Source organism: Paramormyrops kingsleyae, chromosome 16 (genome assembly GCF_048594095.1).
Source record: "Paramormyrops kingsleyae isolate MSU_618 chromosome 16, PKINGS_0.4, whole genome shotgun sequence".
In the NCBI taxonomy this organism is placed as follows: Eukaryota; Metazoa; Chordata; class Actinopteri; order Osteoglossiformes; family Mormyridae; genus Paramormyrops; species Paramormyrops kingsleyae.
In genome coordinates, this window is record NC_132812.1 from 8,562,074 (window position 1) to 8,581,184 (window position 19,111).

At 41.4% G+C, this 19,111-nt stretch overlaps 2 protein-coding genes across 4 annotated transcripts in view; both read right to left on the reverse strand.

Annotated features, from left to right (window-relative positions):
* LOC111849083 (E3 ubiquitin-protein ligase SH3RF3-like) overlaps window positions 1-19,111 on the reverse strand; it is a 118,748-nt gene that overhangs the window by 70,213 nt on the left and 29,424 nt on the right. The gene's annotated exons all lie outside the window — the stretch shown is intronic.
* Window positions 7,825-10,863, reverse strand: LOC140578709 (uncharacterized). Its single transcript, XM_072700531.1, has 2 exons — window positions 8,638-10,863; window positions 7,825-8,538 (listed from the first exon to the last, which is right to left on the reverse strand). The coding sequence occupies exons 1-2, from the start codon at window positions 9,408-9,410 to the stop codon at window positions 8,073-8,075; spliced, it is 1,239 nt and encodes a 412-aa protein (XP_072556632.1). The 5' UTR covers window positions 9,411-10,863; the 3' UTR covers window positions 7,825-8,072.

Sequence of the window (19,111 nt, forward strand, 5' to 3'; positions counted from 1 at the left end):
CATGCGTAAAGAGTAACACACATGTGGACTCACACAAATCACACATACACTTCAGTCATCTACATGTTTCAGAGTGAACAAAGCACAAATAGCTATCCTTCCATAAGTGCATGCGATTGGGTGAAGGCCTAACATATGACTTGTGTTTTATTCCTTAAAGCTAATATACACTCACCTAAAGGATTATTAGGAACACCATACTAATACGGTGTTTGACCCCCTTTCGCCTTCAGAACTGCCTTAATTCTACGTGGCATTGATTCAACAAGGTGCTGAAAGCATTCTTTAGAAATGTTGGCCCATATTGATAGGATAGCATCTTGCAGTTGATGGAGATTTGTGGGATGCACATCCAGGGCACGAAGCTCCCGTTCCACCACATCCCAAAGATGCACTATTGGGTTGAGATCTGGTGACTGTGGGGGCCATTGTAGTACAGTGAACTCATTGTCATGTTCAAGAAACCAATTTGAAATGATTCGAGCTTTGTGACATGGTGCATTATCCTGCTGGAAGTAGCCATCAGAGGATGGGTACATGGTGGTCATAAAGGGATGGACATGGTCAGAAACAATGCCCAGGTAGGCCGTGGCATTTAAACGATGCCCAATTGGCACTAAGGGGCCTAAAGTGTGCCAAGAAAACATCCCCCACACCATTACACCACCACCACCAGCCTGCACAGTGGTAACAAGGCATGATGGATCCATGTTCTCATTCTGTTTATGCCAAATTCTGACACTATCATTTGAATGTCTGAACAGAAATCGAGACTCATCAGACCAGGCAACATTTTTCCAGTCTTCAACTGTCCAATTTTGGTGAGCTCGTGCAAATTGTAGCCTCTTTTTCCTATTTGTAGTGGAGATGAGTGGTACCCGGTGGGGTCTTCTGCTGTTGTAGCCCATCCGCCTCAAGGTTGTGCATGTTGTGGCTTCTCAAATGCTTTGCTGCATACCTCGGTTGTAATGAGTGGTTATTTCAGTCAAAGTTGCTCTTCTATCAGCTTGAATCAGTCGGCCCATTCTCCTCTGACCTCTAGCATCAACATGGCATTTTCGCCCACAGGACTGCTGCATACTGGATGTTTTTCCCTTTGCACACCATTCTTTGTAAACCCTAGAAATGGTTGTGCGTGAAAATCCCAGTAACTGAGCAGATTGTGAAATACTCAGACCGGCCCGTCTGGCACCAACAACCATGTCACGCTCAAAATTGCTTAAATCACCTTTCTTTCCCATTCTGACATTCAGTTTGGAGTTCAGGAGATTGTCTTGACCAGGACCACACCCCTAAATGCATTGAAGCAACTGCCATGTGATTGGTTGATTAGATAATTGCATTAATGAGAAATTGAACAGGTGTTCCTGATAATCCTTTAGGCGAGTGTATATAGCGAGTGAGAGAAAGGTACACAGGAGTTCTATCACTGAAGCACAGCTCTCAGTGAGTCAGTATAAGAGTACTATGTTCTTCTGACCACATATACAGATCAGCTCATCCATTCATAGAGAGCACAACAGAGAAGCAAATAAGTAAATTAAAGAACTCTGCATTATTGAAAATGGTGTGTAATTAAATTGTTTTTTAAAAAGTATAAGAATTCAACTTTTCGGAATGTTTCACATTTTTATTGTGCCACGTCATGAACATCAAAATGGAATTCATAGATTTTTTTTTCTCTCTGATGTTAATAAAGTATTTTTCAATATGATGTGGATAATGAATCTTTTAAAATCACAAACAAAATTGAGTGGATACATAGCAAACCTTCTGAATGAATGCTTTGAAGAAGAAGCCTTGGCAGCTTTTACGGCTCAGAGTCCACTCAGCTAAGTCCTTCCAAGCTCCGCACATTTAGTGGCCAGAATTCTCACCCATTTTTCCTCAGAAATCTGCCAAAGCTTTGTTAGCTATGAAGGAGGACTGTTGGTGAGCATATATATTTTTTTAATTCCTACTGATTCTCAATTGATTCAGGTCCAAACTTCGAATGAGCCGCTCCAGAACATTAACTTTTATGCTTATAACCTACCTCAATGTCGCTTCTGTGACATGCTTGGAGTCACTGTCCTTTTCCTAAAGATCCCAGCTCTCTTGCAGAGAGCAGCAGGTTTCCTGGAATTTGTTTGCTGTACCGTTACCATCCACTCTGCCTTCCATTTTCATAAACTCTCCAAGTTTATGATGAACAAAAGCGTGCTTAGAATATTATACTGGCACAAGTTTGTCCCTGAGGCTAAAAAAATTCCACTCATCTCATCCTTGATTCACAGATCTTCATAATTTCGTTTTGGCTTATATTGCTATAACCAACTAAGGGAGGTACTGGTGCATTTAAGGTGAAAGAATGTGAAACACCTTAATTGCACATACATTTACACCCCATTTAAGAGATTATGAGACTACTGAAATCAGTCAGGTGCAACAGACAATTAAGGTACGGCATTAAAAAAGAGGCTGAACACAAATGCAGTCCTTTTTAGGTAATAAAAAAGTTATCTTTTTACTTTGATGTTATGGAGTATTTTGTGGTCGCCAAAGAATAAATCCAAAATCCAAAGGGGTTGAATACTTTTTAAAGCCATTTCTCCTTTAGATAAAATGTACAGTAATTGAATATAATCCTCCTTTGAAGATGAATTCAAAGCAATTATTAGAATGGCAGGATAATCTCATCATCATCATCATCAATCATCCCAAATGAAAACCAACAAATACGTGATAAAATACCAATACTACTGCTTAGACTACCTTAAAGCAGGTATGATTAAACACAGCAAACAAACATTTGCTGTTCTGGATTCTTTTGATGCAAAATAAGACACCAGAGAAAATTACAAAAAAAATTATTCACAAAGCACCATTCAGTCACTGTCTGTCACACTTAATCAGCATTTCAGTGGAAATGTACAGCATGAGAGGAATAAAAATCTACTGTGGAAGAACCAATCCGAAATGATCCATTTTTTTCACGTTTCCAATTATGCGTGGGCATATCCTAAAACAACGTCCTAATCATTAACAAATGTGTAGGCTTGAACTTTTGCATTTCTTTCGCATAATTACTGATTCACACAAAACGCTCATCCCACAAGGTTCACACCAAACAGAGCATCAGAGGCAGAAGGAAAAACATTTATGTGACAGTAACAATAGACCATGGCCAGCCAGTTCCTCTTAGTTGGATTAGTATTTGTTTACTGCACTGTGCCGTGGCTTTGATTGCACTTTGAAAAAAATACATTACAAGTACCTTTAAACAACACTCACTGATTGGACCAGAGTCCTTACATAAACCCGGCGAAAGATCCTCCTTATTCTAATGGCAGACACACCAAGTGCTTGCAGGAGAGACATGATTATCAAGCTCAGAAGTCAAAAACCAAAACACAGAGACTTTTTAAAATTCCCCCAGGGAAAGATGATGCTCCCACAAAGCTACCCTACACGACAATGTGGCACGACGTCCTGCATCACAACAACATTCCAAACAGATGCGGGTCACCAAAGTCAACTCTAGCAAGGCTTCCAATTCCTTCCTTTACCTCTAGCATTTGCAGCACTCAACTCTTAAAGTCATCCAGCATAATAACATACGTCCTCAGCATTTGTCGTGAAGTGATTCAGACTCTCTATTATTTTATAGTTGTTTTTGTCATGAATGTATGATAATAATAAGAAAGAAAGAAAGAAAGACAGAAAGAAAGAAAGAAAAAGAAAGAAAAAGAAAGAAACACCTGCTAGTGATTTAAGTGATAACAATTCTATCTGTCTTTATGGTTAGATATTACACTGAGCCTTTTTTTGGGTACCATGCCTAGAGGCTCAAAAAACAGGACCCAGGAATTTATCATTTATCAATTTCATATTACAGATCTGTTGTCGCGGCTCCTGCCCTTTCGCAATGGCAAATTTATAGTACATGTCAAACAGCACAAAAATATGAAGCGTGCTCCATTCTGACTCAAACCCACAGATGGAAAAAAATGGAATGATTTCCACAAAGGCCTTGGTGCTGTGTGAAGGGTCCACAGCCTTACAGAAGCTTGCTTGAGTGAGAGACACACACAGCTGCCTGGTCATTCCAAAAAGGCCACCAGCATTTTCAAGGGTGAATCACAAACTGATATTAAATCTGGGTCTAAAGACCAGCAAGGCAGCGCACACCCACGCAATCTTGCACGCGAGGAGCAGGGAGGCTTCGTTCGAAGGGCCGGTCAGCTGCACAATCTCAATAACAGTGCCAACACACACGCACACACCAAACACACGCACACACATGCTGGCTGCTCTCAAAGAGCCCCGTCGGCTGCACGATCACGGGAACACAGAGACGCGCCAACACATGCAGAAGCAGAGAATCCGCTGTTTCCTGCCCTGTTGGCTTTGAGCATCCTAAAGCCCATAATGCCAGATCAGCCCTGAATGAATGTGATTCCAAATCACTTGGCTCCGATACGCTTTGCACACAGTTCCCAGATCAGTTCTACTCTTGACTAACAGGCTCATGTCCTTAAGCTAGAACCAGAAATTACAGCAACAGCTTGGCAACATTCTTCAGCCTGAGATAAACACTTTCTATAATAACAAAGATATATCTCCATCTGAAAGTGATTGCCAATATTCTGTTACAGTTCATCATACTTAGCTGTAATAAAATTTTACATTATCGCATTCACAAGAAACCATTGTACTGTGCAAACAATTTTGGGGTTTCAGGTAGAGTAGATGGAAAAATAAAAAGATTCAACAATTTTGAAATATATCTTCAGTTCATCCTGAAAAAACTGACATTCCATCCAGCAATATCTACAAGAAAAGGGTGTTTTTCTTCCTTTTGCTCCCACAGCACCCTTAATAATTTAACAGCACACAGTAGTCATACACTGCTTGGTGCATCTTAACCTGGTCTATTTGCAGCTCGAGTCCCCTTTCAAAAAATAATCAATATCACTGGAACGAGTTTCTGGAACCATTCGAGAAATGGCACGAGAATGAACCCAGTAAACTCATGGCATATCTGATATACTTTATCCAGTCTGCCTTTAACAAAGGTAACCAATCAAGAACACTGACAAGAAGGCATTCTTAATACATTCCAAACAAAACTAGCTTGATGTTTGGAAAGTATTCTGACCTTCTGACACAGAGAGGTGATGATACACAGGGCAACCTTTTGAGCAGTGTTGCCGGGCAACAGCAAACCAGGGGAGACAATGGGCAACTCATCTGTATCTGGATGATCGCAAGAAGTTACCACTGTTGATCAAAGGTTTTCAAACAGAAATTTGTTGCCCAATATCGATGGGAAAGTGCCCAAGCAACACTGGTCAGCAACACTGCCTGGCAAAGTTGCTGAAAAAGTTGCCCAGTGTATCATCAGCTGAAGAAGAATTTCATACTACCAGTCTAGTGGTGATGTATTTCTCTACAGACCAATAATCTTAGTATTAGGGGTATGACTGATGAAATGGTGCTTTGCATTTGCCTTTGCACCACCTGCAGAGAACACATGGATATTAATCAGTACTGTTCAGCATGCAAGCCACAAGAAGCTAATGAGAATGCATGCAACATGTAGCATGTTTACAGCTGTATCCTGTAGATTCCCTTGATCCCCTTTAATGCATCTGCTAATCCAAAGAAAAACTCATTTAACAGACATTTAAATAATAACAGTTAACGGTTTTTGTCTTTAGAAACAATTACACCGCAAAATCGATAACAAGGCAAAGATAGACTGGGGAATGATGAATGGCAAGTGCACATAGACATCAGGCATTGATTAGCTGCTAACAGAGCCACCTGGGCCGTGTATATATTAACACAGGTAGTTCCTGAAGTGAGTTTCTGTTAGTTTACAATTTTAACATGAGCCTGTATTTTTGCTTGTCTTTACTTGTTGATGCTACAGACCCAGGGCAGTCATTACATTTAAAGACACGCCCTCCAAGGGAAGAACCGGGGTCTCGATTTAAATGTTTGCCCTGTTATGGCCAGAAAGACATTTAGCTTTTACAGAACAAGACCTCGGAATGGGGCATGAGCCAGGGCTACCGTGAGGCATCAGAGCATTTAGCATCTTCATTTCGGCAGTCATTTGCACATGAAATAAATCCCTTACTACGTGGACAATATAAAACGGATAAGGGACAGCATTCGGCTGTGTTTGGGAGTGAAAAACAATCCTGCAAAGGAGAAAATTAGATTATTATTAGCAGGAAGAAAAGATGAATTTCTCTGTAACTGAAAACCTATTAATACAATGCTGTAATCTCAAGGAATCCTAGTACCGTCTCCTCCTGATTAATCATTGAGCAGCCATTTTTCATCATAAGTGTACAGATCCAGCCACTTAAAATTTCCCCTCCAGTCTGGCTGGCAGCCAAATCCCAGCCAAGTTCCTTCCAAATACCAGCCGGAAGCTAGAGCCCCCCTTCTTCTAGGGGTGGGCCTATATTTGACTATAAACCCGCCCATTCATTCACTTGCAGGGTGATACCATTAGATGGCGCTGTCTTTACAAAAACTTTACTTTTCTTTTTACAGGGTTAAATGATTGAATGGTCTTTGCTATGACTTAAAAAAGCTCATTTTTCTTTTTAATTTATTTTATTTACTTATTTTATTTTATTTTAATATGCTTTATTGGTTTGTTTATTGTCTATTCTTATTTATCCTTTGTACAGCACTTTGGTCCTACAGTATATTGATTTGTTTTAAAGTGCTTTATTTTAAGCATAGTCCACAAATTTTCAATAGGGTTCAGTTTGTTGGCTTTGGGAAGGCTGTTCTGATGTGTGTTGTGATCATTGTCCCTGTATCAACTGTCCAGCCATTGATTGTTGATACTGTAACTGTTGATTGATTAAAGAATTTGTAGGTGATTGGGAGTTCATGATCCTCACCTGCTGCAGCAATCAGAATCAGAATCAGAATCAGCTTTTATTCGCCAAGTGTGCTGGGGCACACAAGGAATTAGTTTCCCACAGTTTGATACTCTCTCATACACAAACAATAAGTTAGAGCTGGGCGATAAATCAATTTAATTGATTAATTTGAATTTACAGTTCAGGACGATGTGTTTTCATGAAATCGATTTTATTACTTTTTTTACACACAAGCGCCAAATGCGGAACTAATGCGATGCACCATTCCTCATGGGTAAATTAACACTGTAGCAGATTCACTAACAACATGGCAATGACAGGGGAAAAGATGGCACGTGCCCAAAGAAAGGTGTTGCTACTTCTGTAATATGGAATTGTAATATAATATGTCAAACCCAATGGCATAAAGTATTTACTTAATACTAAGCTGACATGATAAAATTATGTGTTTTTTTTCTATTATTATTACAATATTACTTATTACTTTTATTTATAAGTTTGAGGGTGTATTGTGTTGTTGCCAGTTTTAAAATAAGCTATAGAGAAACCTTTCTAAAAGTGTTCACAATAATAACTGACACTTTATTGATCCCCGTGGGAAAATTGTGTTTATGCCTCCCTCAACTTGATCTTTGAAGAATAAGTTGTCTGTGAAGGCCACCTGTTGGGGCCTTGCTCAAGGAGCTGCAGACATGCTGAGGCTAGGCTTGAACCAGTGACCTTCTGATTACAAGCACACAGCTTAGCCCACTGAGCCACACACTGCCCCTAAAGGTGTGGTCTAAAGTAAAAAAAGCTAAATAAAGTAGTTTGATTTTGTGTAGGGGAGGGGAGAATCGATTGAAATCGGAAATCAGATTTTTTGTGAAAAAATCTGAGATTTTATTTTTAGGCCATAACACCCAGCTCTACAATAAGTGACACTATAAAAACAAAATACCCTATACAAGAAATACTGTACAAATACAGTACAATACAACACACATACAATACAAATGTGAAAAATTATAAATATTATAAATATACACAGGTGAGTAACACTGTGCAATTTTAAGGTGCGAGGTATAGTGTAAACAGTTTTTGTAAACAGATCTGTAGCGTCTGCCAGAGGGGGGTAGCTGGAGAAGATTGTGTCCAGGATGTGACGGATCTGAAATGATTTTAACTGCTCGTTAAAATCTATGCTCGTTTAGCCGAACTAAAGTCCACAAACAGGATCCTGGCATAAGTTCCTGGACGGTCCAGATGTTGCAGGATATAATGCAGCCCCATATTCACTGCATCATCCACCGACCTGTTTGCCCGATAGGCAAACTGCAGGGGGTACAGCTGGTGTCCTGTAATGTCCTTTAGATGGGCTAAAACCAGGCGTTCAAAGGATTTCATGACCACAGACGTCAAGGCGACAGGTCTGTAGTCATTCAGTCCTGTAATGGTGGGTTTTTTGGGGACCGTGATAATGGTGGAGCGTTTGAAGCAGGAGGGAACTACACACAACTCCAGAAATCTATTGAAGATGCGGGTGAAGATGGGAGCCAGCTGATCAGCACAGGTTTTGAGGCAGGAGGGGGATACACCGTTTGGTCCCGGGGCCTTCTTGGTTTTCTGTTTCTGGAACAGCCGGCTCACTTCCGCTTCGTGTATTCTGAGTTCCAGGGGGGAGGATAGGGGGGTGAGAGGTGTGATGAGGGTTATTGTCTCTGGAGTGGGGTGGATGGGGGGTGTGAATCTGTTTATCTCAAACCTGCAGTAGAAGTTGTTCAGCTCGTCTGCCAGGTCTTTGTTTGCTTCAGCGGGGGGTAGGGGTCGTCTGTTGCTGGTGATATCTCGCAGGCCTCTCCACACTGATGCAGGGTCATTGGCTGAGAACCGTTCTTTCAGCTTCTCAGAGTAGCTTCTTTTTGCCACTTTGATCTCCCTGGTCAGCGTGTTCCTGGCCTGCCTGTACAGGGCCCTGTCACCACTTCTGTAGGCATCCTCCTTGGCCTGGTGAAGATGTTGCAGTTTGGGAGTGAACCATGGTTTATTGTTGTTGTATGTGCAGAAGGTCTTGGTCGGGACACACACATCTTCACAAAAACTGATGTATGATGTCACAGTGTCTGTCAGCTCATCCAGATTATCAGATGCAGCTTCAAAGACAGTCCAATTAGTGCAGTCAAAACAGTCTTGCAGTTCCTGCTTTGCTGCATTGGTCCACTTCTTCACAGTTTTGACTACAGGCTTGGCACGTTTAAGCTGTTGCCTGTAAATTGGAATAAGATGGACCATACAGTGATCAGAATGTCCTAAAGCTGCCCGGGGGACAGAGCGATAGGCATCTTTTAAAATGGTGTAACAGTGGTCCAGTGTGATGTTGTCCCTGGTGGGGCAGTCGATATGCTGTCTGTGTTTAGGAAGTTCCTGGTGTAGATTCACTCTGTTAAAATCACCAAGGACAATAAAAGGGAATAGGGATATTTTCTTTCCAGGGGGGGTGATCTGGTCGGCCAGCGTGCATTTACATCTGAAGCTCATTTACATCTGAATCTATGCAAACCCACACACAAACACACACATACTACCAGTCAAAAGAGATGTTAATGACTTTCACACATTCAGTTGACCCCCCAGCCCCCAGCCCCACCACTTTTCTTGTGCTTGTGGGCAGTTCCTTGCTCAGGGTATTTGCTATGGTGAACTTTCATGCACTTCCAGGGTCCCTGTGTGGCTCAGTGGGCTAAGCCTGTGTGCTTGTGTTCCCCGGATCACTGGTTCAAACCCAGCCTCAGCATGTCAGTCATGACTATACAGTGTATAAATGTTTTTGGAAGACGATCATACTTTTTTTCCACTATAGTCTTCTGGTTTCTAATTTACATGCCAACAACAGTTTTGACTGGTAGTGTGTAATGACTGTTTAGTAGTGTTTATTTAACCGACTGGCTTGATAGTCAGAATATGGAATAGTCTTCCTGATAACATAGTGCAAGCTGAATCCTTGAGTTCCTTTAAATCAGAGCTAGATAAGATTTTAACAACTCTGAGCTATTAGTTAAGTTCTCCCTAAGCGAGCTTGATGGGCCGAATGGCCTCCTCTCGTTTGTATAGTTCTTATGTTCTTATGATCTGAAAGCAGTGTTTCTTATGTTAAAAAAATAACCTCACCTTGACCGCTTCAAACATCTGTCTCATCTGTCTCATTGTTTCATTGTGGCCAAGCAGAGAAGTTAATGACACATTCACACATCACCCCCCCCGTGGATGCGCAGCCACCAGCAGCCTATCCGGCTGTTAGCCAGACAGAAAGAAAGAACACACCTTTATTCTCCACAGTAAACCTTATTACTTTGTTTAGACCTGTAATTAGTCTGTCACAAACATCTTGGGTCACTCTCTTCTCCCAAAATAACTCTTGGACATGCTGCTGCTTTGTACCTGGCTTGGCCTCCTTGCGGATGAAATCTTTCATCTTGTGCCAAACAAGCTTAATGGGCTTCAAATCTGATTAATTTTCATATACCTCTCATTGCTTGACAATATCAGTCTTAATACTTTGTTTAGACCTGTAATTATTGTATTGGACATATCTTGGGACCGCCTCATCTCCAAAGAGGGAAGTAAAATAAAATTCTAATTTCATCAATAAACTGACTAAAAACACATTTTGACAGTTTTAGGCCATCTTTGCCTCACAACAGAAACTATTTCTAAATTTCACAGGCCATTTATTGCAGTGTAGTAAGTTTATTAATGAAATTGGAATTTTGTTTAAATATAGGAAAATTGTACTTGCTAAGATTTTCATTTTTTGCAGTGTAGTTACAATACCTGATTCAGGTATCTTACCTGATTTCAGGTAAGTCACTTCAGATTACTGCTCTCCCTGGTGGATGGATAGATCATTGCAAGTACTTTACACACAGAGAGTTGAGGGGTGGATCATGCCGGCCCCCTTTTTCATTACATCATCGTGGGGGATCTCATTACAGTCAAGGACCAGCCAAGAGCCAGTCAAGGTCCTGTCAAGGACCTGTCATGGAAAGTGGGGAAATTTTAAGCGGCTGGATCTGTACTTAAGCATACGCCAGAAAAGGACCAGCTAACCTCCTTGAACGATGTTAGGCTAATGCAATCTTCATTAAGCCCTCCAGGCCAACCAACTCCTCCCATTACTTCTCATAATGCCACTTGGAAGAGTCTTGAGGTGTTGGTGTATGAATCAGCATTGTGTTAATAGTAAAACAAATTCCTTTCATTGCTTACAAAAGAAACAATGTAGCGTGAGGATAAAATGTCAGTGTAAGAGCAGGATGAGAACCATAGCAAGTCAGATAAAACTGGCAAAGGAAAATATGGACATTTTGAACTGGTTTCATGAGGGTATTTATTGTGTATATGGCTGATAACTTGCACACACAGCACGGAACCTGAGGATAACTCCTTCAGAACTTGTAGGGGCTATAAATGAAATACTGAATGTAAATTCCAAGTAGACTATTACCTCAAACCTGTTATATTTCATCAGAACTTTCCAAGGAGGGCTGCTGTATTAAACAGGTGAGAGGGAGTGAGTGAGAGAGCAAGAGAGAGAGAGAGAAAGCGAGAGAGGGATTCTTTGCCTGAAGCATGTGGGACTCTTGTAGGATTAACGGCTTCCCAAGTTCTCAGGTGGAAATCGGAACACCCTGGGTAAAAAAAAGATACCACTTGATACCACCTCCCTTGCATCCCTCGATATTTCACAACTCTTAATTAATATGCAAGATCAATCATTTAACATTAGTCAAAAAAGCCCAGCAGGCAATGCAAATTGAAGAACATGTCTGTTCAGGATGCCAGCATGTCCACTGCAGCAGCATTAGTGAAGGAGAGCTAGAAGTAGGCCAGCTGTCGGTTCACTGTGTTTGAGAAGATACTCAGTACATAAAGGAGATATGACAGGGAAGTGGGTGGCATTAAGAACAAAGGCTTGAAACTACCCCATCTTATTATGCAAATGTACATTTTTTACATTTTTTCAGCACAAAGGCACAGTGCTCATATTTTACACTATTTTAAATCTGTATCACTTTCTCACCTCTTTGACTTTTTGTTGCTGGGAAATCCCCGTGTTTCCCGTGAGGTCAGTAGCTCTAGTCCTCACAGTAAATATACACATCAAACGCTAAAATATTTTGAGTTAGTGCTGCTCACAACCTTCCCTCGGGCCTCGAAGTCGGCAAGATGGCCTGTCTAATCCAGTCAGTGCTTAGGCTGAAGCCTGCGATTCGCGTGTTGGTCTTTCACAGTGAAATCCTTATTTTAATGGACGTGAGGATTCTATACAGTAGTACAAAAAAAAAACAATCATTATTAGCATTTCAAAAACATTGTTTACAATTCTGTGACCCAGGTTTTACAGCTTCCGTCTGCTTGTGCATGTATGGGGCTTATCATGTAATGCTCATTTAACTCATTTAAAAAGTGGGCATGACAAAATATTTGATTGGCTTGTAACAAACACAGACATTTGGCACAGCAGCACTTTGAATCCCTTATGAACCTCATGAGCATCTGGCCAATGATGGCAGAGCCAGCAGGAAAATCTTTAACGCCCAAGGATGGAAGTGCCTGCTTAAGGAAAGGTGAATATAACATTATGGTAACTCTTTACATTAACAGCACCTTCATAATGCTTTTATATTGCATTCATAAAACGCTCAGTACACCTTCATAATGTATTCATTAAGTATTCATAAAACATTCATAAACATCACGTGTGTATACCTTAACATCTTAACATCCCTTAACAGCAGTAATATACAATAATAACAATCATTATATAATAATAACAAACTTATAATTGAATAATCATGTAATGTTTGTTGTTTATGTATATTCAATTCATTCAAGATTCAAGATTCAAAGAACTTTATTAATCCCAAAGGGAAATTGCTTTGTCTTGGTTATACAGTTGCTCTGATTAATTTACTGGGAAGAAAGGGAAAAAAAGGAAATAGTATAGGAAAAAGTATTAAAGCTGTTATGGGATGTTAGGATGTTAAGGTGTACTTGCATGCTGCTTATGAATGTTCTATGAATGCATCATGAAGGTGCACTGAAAGTTCTATGAATGCATAATGAATGTAATATGAAGGTGCACTTAATGTAAAACGTTACCAAAACTACTTAATGTCAAACTGAGTAAGGGGAAATCAGATATTTGGCAGTGCTTGTCATTGTAAGTGACCACAATGGGAACCACTTGCGTTTTGTCCATTGTGACAAATGCAACAAAGTTCTATCATACACTGGGCACAAGTGAAGCACTCTAAGGCCACATGTGTTTAATTGTATGAGATCAACAGGAACTCAACAAGGCTGGTATATGCCATCTATACTCATGACTGAGTATTATTGATGCTGCAAGATCTAATGACAGACAGCATGTAAAACAATTGTGTGTAAATCAGTTTTGATATCAGGCTAGGGGTAGATGATGATATGGTAATATATATATATATATATATATATATATTTATTTTAATCAAATGATATTGAAACTTAACACAATATCATTCAAGTCATTATTTCTTTACTTCAATACTCCACTTTTACAGAAAATTCCCTTAGAATCGCCCTTAAACAGGTTCAGAAAATGAAAAAAGCTACAAATTTAATTGACTATAAACTGAAATCTGTATTTAATAAATCATACAAAAAATACATAAAATATGCATATAAATAATAATCAAACGTGTGTTTTCAACAGGCTGCCAATTCTCCCATCTGACCGCTGCAATCCACTGACTGCATCTTTCTGGGTCTGCTGGACGAAATGTTAAACCAGGTTTATCACCTTTGTAACGTTTAAGGCATAACAGGAATCTGCTCGAAAACAAAATATGTTGCTGCTGCTTTTCCTGCCTTGTGAGGTATTGCTTTTGGAAAGACTGTGAGTTTCACTGGCACTAACAGAGCAGAACAAACTATTATTTGCATTGCAGGGAGGGAAAGTGACATTGTTCTTGACCACTACAGTATGTCAAGGAAAATCAGGAAAATAAAAAATTACAAAGTTGTATGTGATTCATAAACACCATATAAACTTTTCACAAATGTGTATTTTTGACAAATTATTCCAGCAGGCCCTGTTTGGCTTCCCTCAAACTAGGAAACAGGATAAAATTTGGGTGGGAGCAGGACAAAATACTTTACGAAATATTTGATTATTTGACATTAAACACCTGCAACAAATCCATACAATAAATGAGCCATAAATGTCATGCAGCTCCGTTGGCCTGAGACTAACCATTATATCAGATCTCTTAAAATATTCTGATGTACACCCGTGTGTTTAACAAGCAGTGTACGTGTGATGTGCACGCGCCTATGTATGTGCAATCTCAATAACTTGACAGTGAAATACTGCGCCGTCGACTTTAGATCAGGATTTTGTTGCTCAATAGTGCAATTGCTTTTCGCTGCCTGAAGATAGCAATGCGGCAAAAATGCACCTGACTGTAGTCCGACACGCCCACGGGCACTCAGATGGGCACAAGTACGTTTGCTATTTAAACGGACATGGGCGCTGGATAGGGAAATGACAACTGCATCAGTCGCATGCTAGCAAATACACTTGCGCCAGATGCTAAAGAGGGCCCTAAGAACGCAACATGAGTCAGCTGCACATCAGATTCCACTCAGGAAACACAGAACACAACCTACAGCTCAATCCTCCTTCAGATTGCTAAGCAACCGACTCACTTCCCTAATAAATGCCTTTTAGACGTGTGTACAGAAACAGCATTTCAATAAGGCAGAGATGGTTTACATGCGAAAGACCCCTCGGTGCATCTCTCAGACAAACTCTTAATAATCTCTCTGCATGAAGACCTTCACAGCTTCTTCTCCTGCTGCATCTATGGAGTGTGATGACCACTGATCAATATTTCATGGGGGGGCATTAACTGAAATGTCAGATCCATGGCATGTCAATTCTCACCTGTAACAGGTGTCCAAAAATCTGGAGAAATAACAGAAACAATAAGGTGAGAAAAGCTTAATACAGCTATTAAACACATACACAGAATATCCCTCAGTATCTGCCAATGAGGCTACATTCTCCAGGGCCCACTGTTGTCGGCCGTAATAAAATACGTATCTATTTTCAACAAAACAGAGAGATGTTGTTACTTTTTTTTTTTTTTAATAACCATGTCTAAAGCAACACCGGATGGGGCCGACGGCCAAAAGCACAAGGGACCCATTGTGACACAGAGCCGGAATCGGAAGGAATAAAGCGCGTCAGTGAGCTTTGTGGTGATGCTCCGAGGCCGAGGCTGAAAGTCGGTAGCGGGGTTTTCTCTCACAGCGAGAGCACATCACGGCCTCATCGCCCTGCCGCCAATTCAATTAACCCCAGAGCTCAAAGACACACAGAGGGAGATTCGGGATTTATCCCCTGCAATATTTATCGGGAGCGAGGACTCATTATGGGCACAGCGGTATCTCCTACCATCTTTTAAATGCTCTCCACACGCTCAAGCTGCCTGGATTTTTCTCTGGAGATAATACCTTCCTTGCCAGCAATAGGTGTCTCTTACAGAAGCATTAACCCCAACTCTGACATCCAAAGGATAGCCCACATACACCTCTGTATGCATTTACAAAGAGACTCCTTTTAAAATGTATAATAGTGTTACTATTTAAAAATACTGATGTGTAATTCCACCCCACCCAGCCCAAATGTAACTGCATCAGTTACCAAGCTGGTTCTTTCTGTATGCAAAGGGCAGCAGTAAAGAGCTTACACTCTGTCGTTTACAGGAAGGGTGAAATACAGTTCAGAAGGCTTAATTTCTGCACCACAGTCAAATACTCAGATGACTAGATGTGGATGTCATTTTCTCCACAGGTGAAAGGTGTTTTCAGAGTAATGTGTATCCAGTAGATCACGGCAGTAGTCTGAACCAAATAAGTGGTGCAAACTGATCAGATTAAGTTTACCATTATACTGAAATCGACTTTTTACCCACTTACGTGTCAGGGTATTTCAGAAGCGTAATTCAGATTCAGCGCCTCACTCGAGGGTCCGACCACGGCGCCTGCAGGGACCTGAGTCAGCGGACCTGGCCACCCAGTCCCGTGTTCCTTAGAGCCACACTGCCGCCCGGCCTGACATCTTCAAGGTCTTTCGGCATACGGCGCCTTGCCAGCCAGGCCGACATCGGCCTGGTTCACGTCCTGCCAAATCGCGGGAGGAGCCACCGTCCCATCTTAGAGATGCAGGAATACAGGAGTCTATAGGGAAGCTCCTCTCTTTAGCAGGGAACCCCTGCCCTTCACTCAGGAACTGAAAGCACAGCAGTGACTGGCATTCACTCCATATCTGGGCCTCAGTGTGGCTTTAATAAACAAGCCCACACTGTACAGCTGCCAAGGAATCCTCAGAAGATAAGCCCGTCTGCCCCCGATTCCCACAAACGGCCACCGTCACCCGAGTCCCCTTTCCTCTTTTTGCCGAGCGTGCTGGTGCCCCCGTCATGAAAGCGTGTCAGGGAAACGGGGACGCGGTTCATTACATCTGGAGCAGCACCTTGCAGAGACACGATGCTCAGCGTAATTTATTCAGGCTACAGTCTTGCTCTGCACTCGCTCCTCGTCTGAGGGCTTGATGAACAATGGCTCCTCTTGTGCATGCAGAGGGTAGCTATTTCATCACTAACAGAGGAAGAACTGAAGACTTAGCCTGCCGTTTTCTTCGTCTGGAAATGCGCGACTGCCCCTCCCCCATCTCCTCACTCTACCCCCCTTGGTGGAGGCTTGGCAGCGGAAACCGAAAGCATCCTCTTTGAAATGCACACAGTCTCTTCCTCCAACAAACCGCCCTTCAGTGTAGACTTCTGGACTCTAACTGCGAACACAAGGAATCGATTCACTTGGGACGAACACAGGGAGTAAAGTTTAGCCGCAACAGCGAGTGAAATATGAAAGATCTGTAGCGGTATGTGAAAGGAGCGGATGGTGTTTATGAGGCTGTGAGAAATAACGTAAATGAGAGGTGACCGTGCTTTTACATGTCGCTTATTTAACAGATGCTTTTATCCAAAACAAGGTGCAATTGATGAAGCAGGATCAGACAGTCGTCGGAGCTTTGTGTGTTAAGGGTCATGCTCTGTGACCCAACTGTGAAATCACTCTGCCCACCCTGGGGTTTGAACTGGCAATTTTCCAATCACGGGCACAGCGTCCGAACCCACACAGCAACAGACCGAACCATGCAGACTGTTTCCCTTATCATACTTCACATTTAATACTTAAGGCTCATGAAAACTGATGCTGATTGGTGTTTCAAAATGTACAGGCATGAATGAATCAGAGGCCTCATCTCACCATGCCAACTACTACAGAACCAAACAGTCATATTCAGAGAAAAGCCACCCGCCGCCACTGCAAAAAGCCAGTCCCTTACGCAGGAGCTTCACACACTGTAATAAAAAAACTGGCTTAAACTGCCAGCCATTTTTAAAGATACTGAGGGCATGTGGTGAAAAATCTTGATTATTAACCTCATGGATACTCTGTCATCTCTCGACAAATCAAAGCTAATTATGGAAGGTGCCTGCAGAAGTGCAGTTTTTGGTCTGGAGGTACAATTTATGTTTTAGGGTCACATTCCACCTTACATTTCACCTTACGCCCGATTCAGATTACAACCTCATATTTTCCCTTCAACAGCCGCACATAACAGGAGCAACTTGATACTGAATCTTGTACAACATGTTTCCTATGACAGTATTTAACAAAAATCCCACAGCAGTCCCCCGATTGCTGCCGCTCTGTCCCCCTCCGTGACCCCCCTGCGACCTGTGGACCAAGGCGATTAACTCATTCCTAGCCAATACCCAGTCTTGCAGTTCACCTTTGACCTATGGGGCAAATGTAAAAATTTCTTCTGTATAGGATTTCTTCCCTTCGTCCATGACATCCAGGAAATGGTCCCATCTGACCCAACACTTAAGGTCAACAACGTGGTGGGCAGTTGACATTTAAGAACCAATTGCTTAAATGCTGACGTCTTAATGGTCGTCTGAATGCCTGAAATACTGCATGAGCCCAAATAACTTAGTGTGAGCCACCAGAAAGTATTAATCGATCTCTCCTCAGGGTACTAATCCCTGTTTGATAGTTTGATAGTTGCCTACATAAAGTCTATGAGATTGATCTCTAGGTGCTTCAGGAATCCTTCACATGCTACCAAGCGGTCAATTGTTACTTTAAGGATGTTTGAGGTCAGACTTTCCCTGGTGTCTCAATACTTAACACTTGTCACTAAGGCCAGTACCATCCATATTGCATTATAATGCTCGGTAAAAGAATTAAGGATGCTTTGTACCGCATTATGAAGTCTATAGTGCAATATAGATGAGACCTTCATAAAGCATTCATAATTTAAAAAATGTATAATATGGTATGAATGCATTATAATGTATTATGAATGTGTTGACTGATACTTATAGACATGGAATTTATAGAAAGTGTCACCGAAAGTGATATAGCCAAAATTGTGCCAAAAGATTACTAATCAAGTCTATAATGATCAGTCTGCTTTCAGCTCCACTTATTGTTATGCAGAATCGATGAAAACAAAATATATACATGCAATACATATATACACAATCAGCTTAAAGGAAATTTAGATATTTCTCACCTACTGTATCTCACCTTCCCGCACCACATGTCATTTGCTTTATTTACAAGCATTCTCAAAGAATTTCATTACACACTTCATATGCAGTCTTCATATGCACTGACAACTGGGCCACCAACATGGTGGGATTACACTGTGGTAACAAAGCAATACACCAAGAATTGTACTGAAAGGTGAATGGCAGATCGAGGCTAATATATCCACCGAGAGAATCACACTGGTTGACCAGATTACACCAGACACACTGGATTGCATCTCAGTGGAAAATGGATTGTGTGAGAAGAAGGATTGGAACAGACGCAAGAATGATGCTTCGCACAGCGGGCAAGAAAGAATAAAGAGGACTCTTCAATCACCCTCCGAAATGCCACTAGGACCTTCGTGGATAGTGATCACCACCATTGGTGACTCATCCCACCATCAAATGTTTATCTTCTTCTTCCCTGAAATTGCTTCTCTCCACATACAGCAACAATGTGATTGTTTACACAGCGATCTCAGGGCGATATTATTTTCTGCCTTTGCACCAGCCACGACTTTAAGG

Excerpts from the sequence above, each read along its gene's own strand:
- LOC140578709 (XM_072700531.1), bottom strand. The coding sequence starts at position 9,410 with ATGAGCTTCAGATGTAAATGCACGCTGGCCGACCAGATCACCCCCCCT. Across the intron at positions 8,539-8,637 it reads CTGAACAACTTCTACTGCAG|AATACACGAAGCGGAAGTGA; the intron begins GTTTGAGATAAA and ends CCTGGAACTCAG.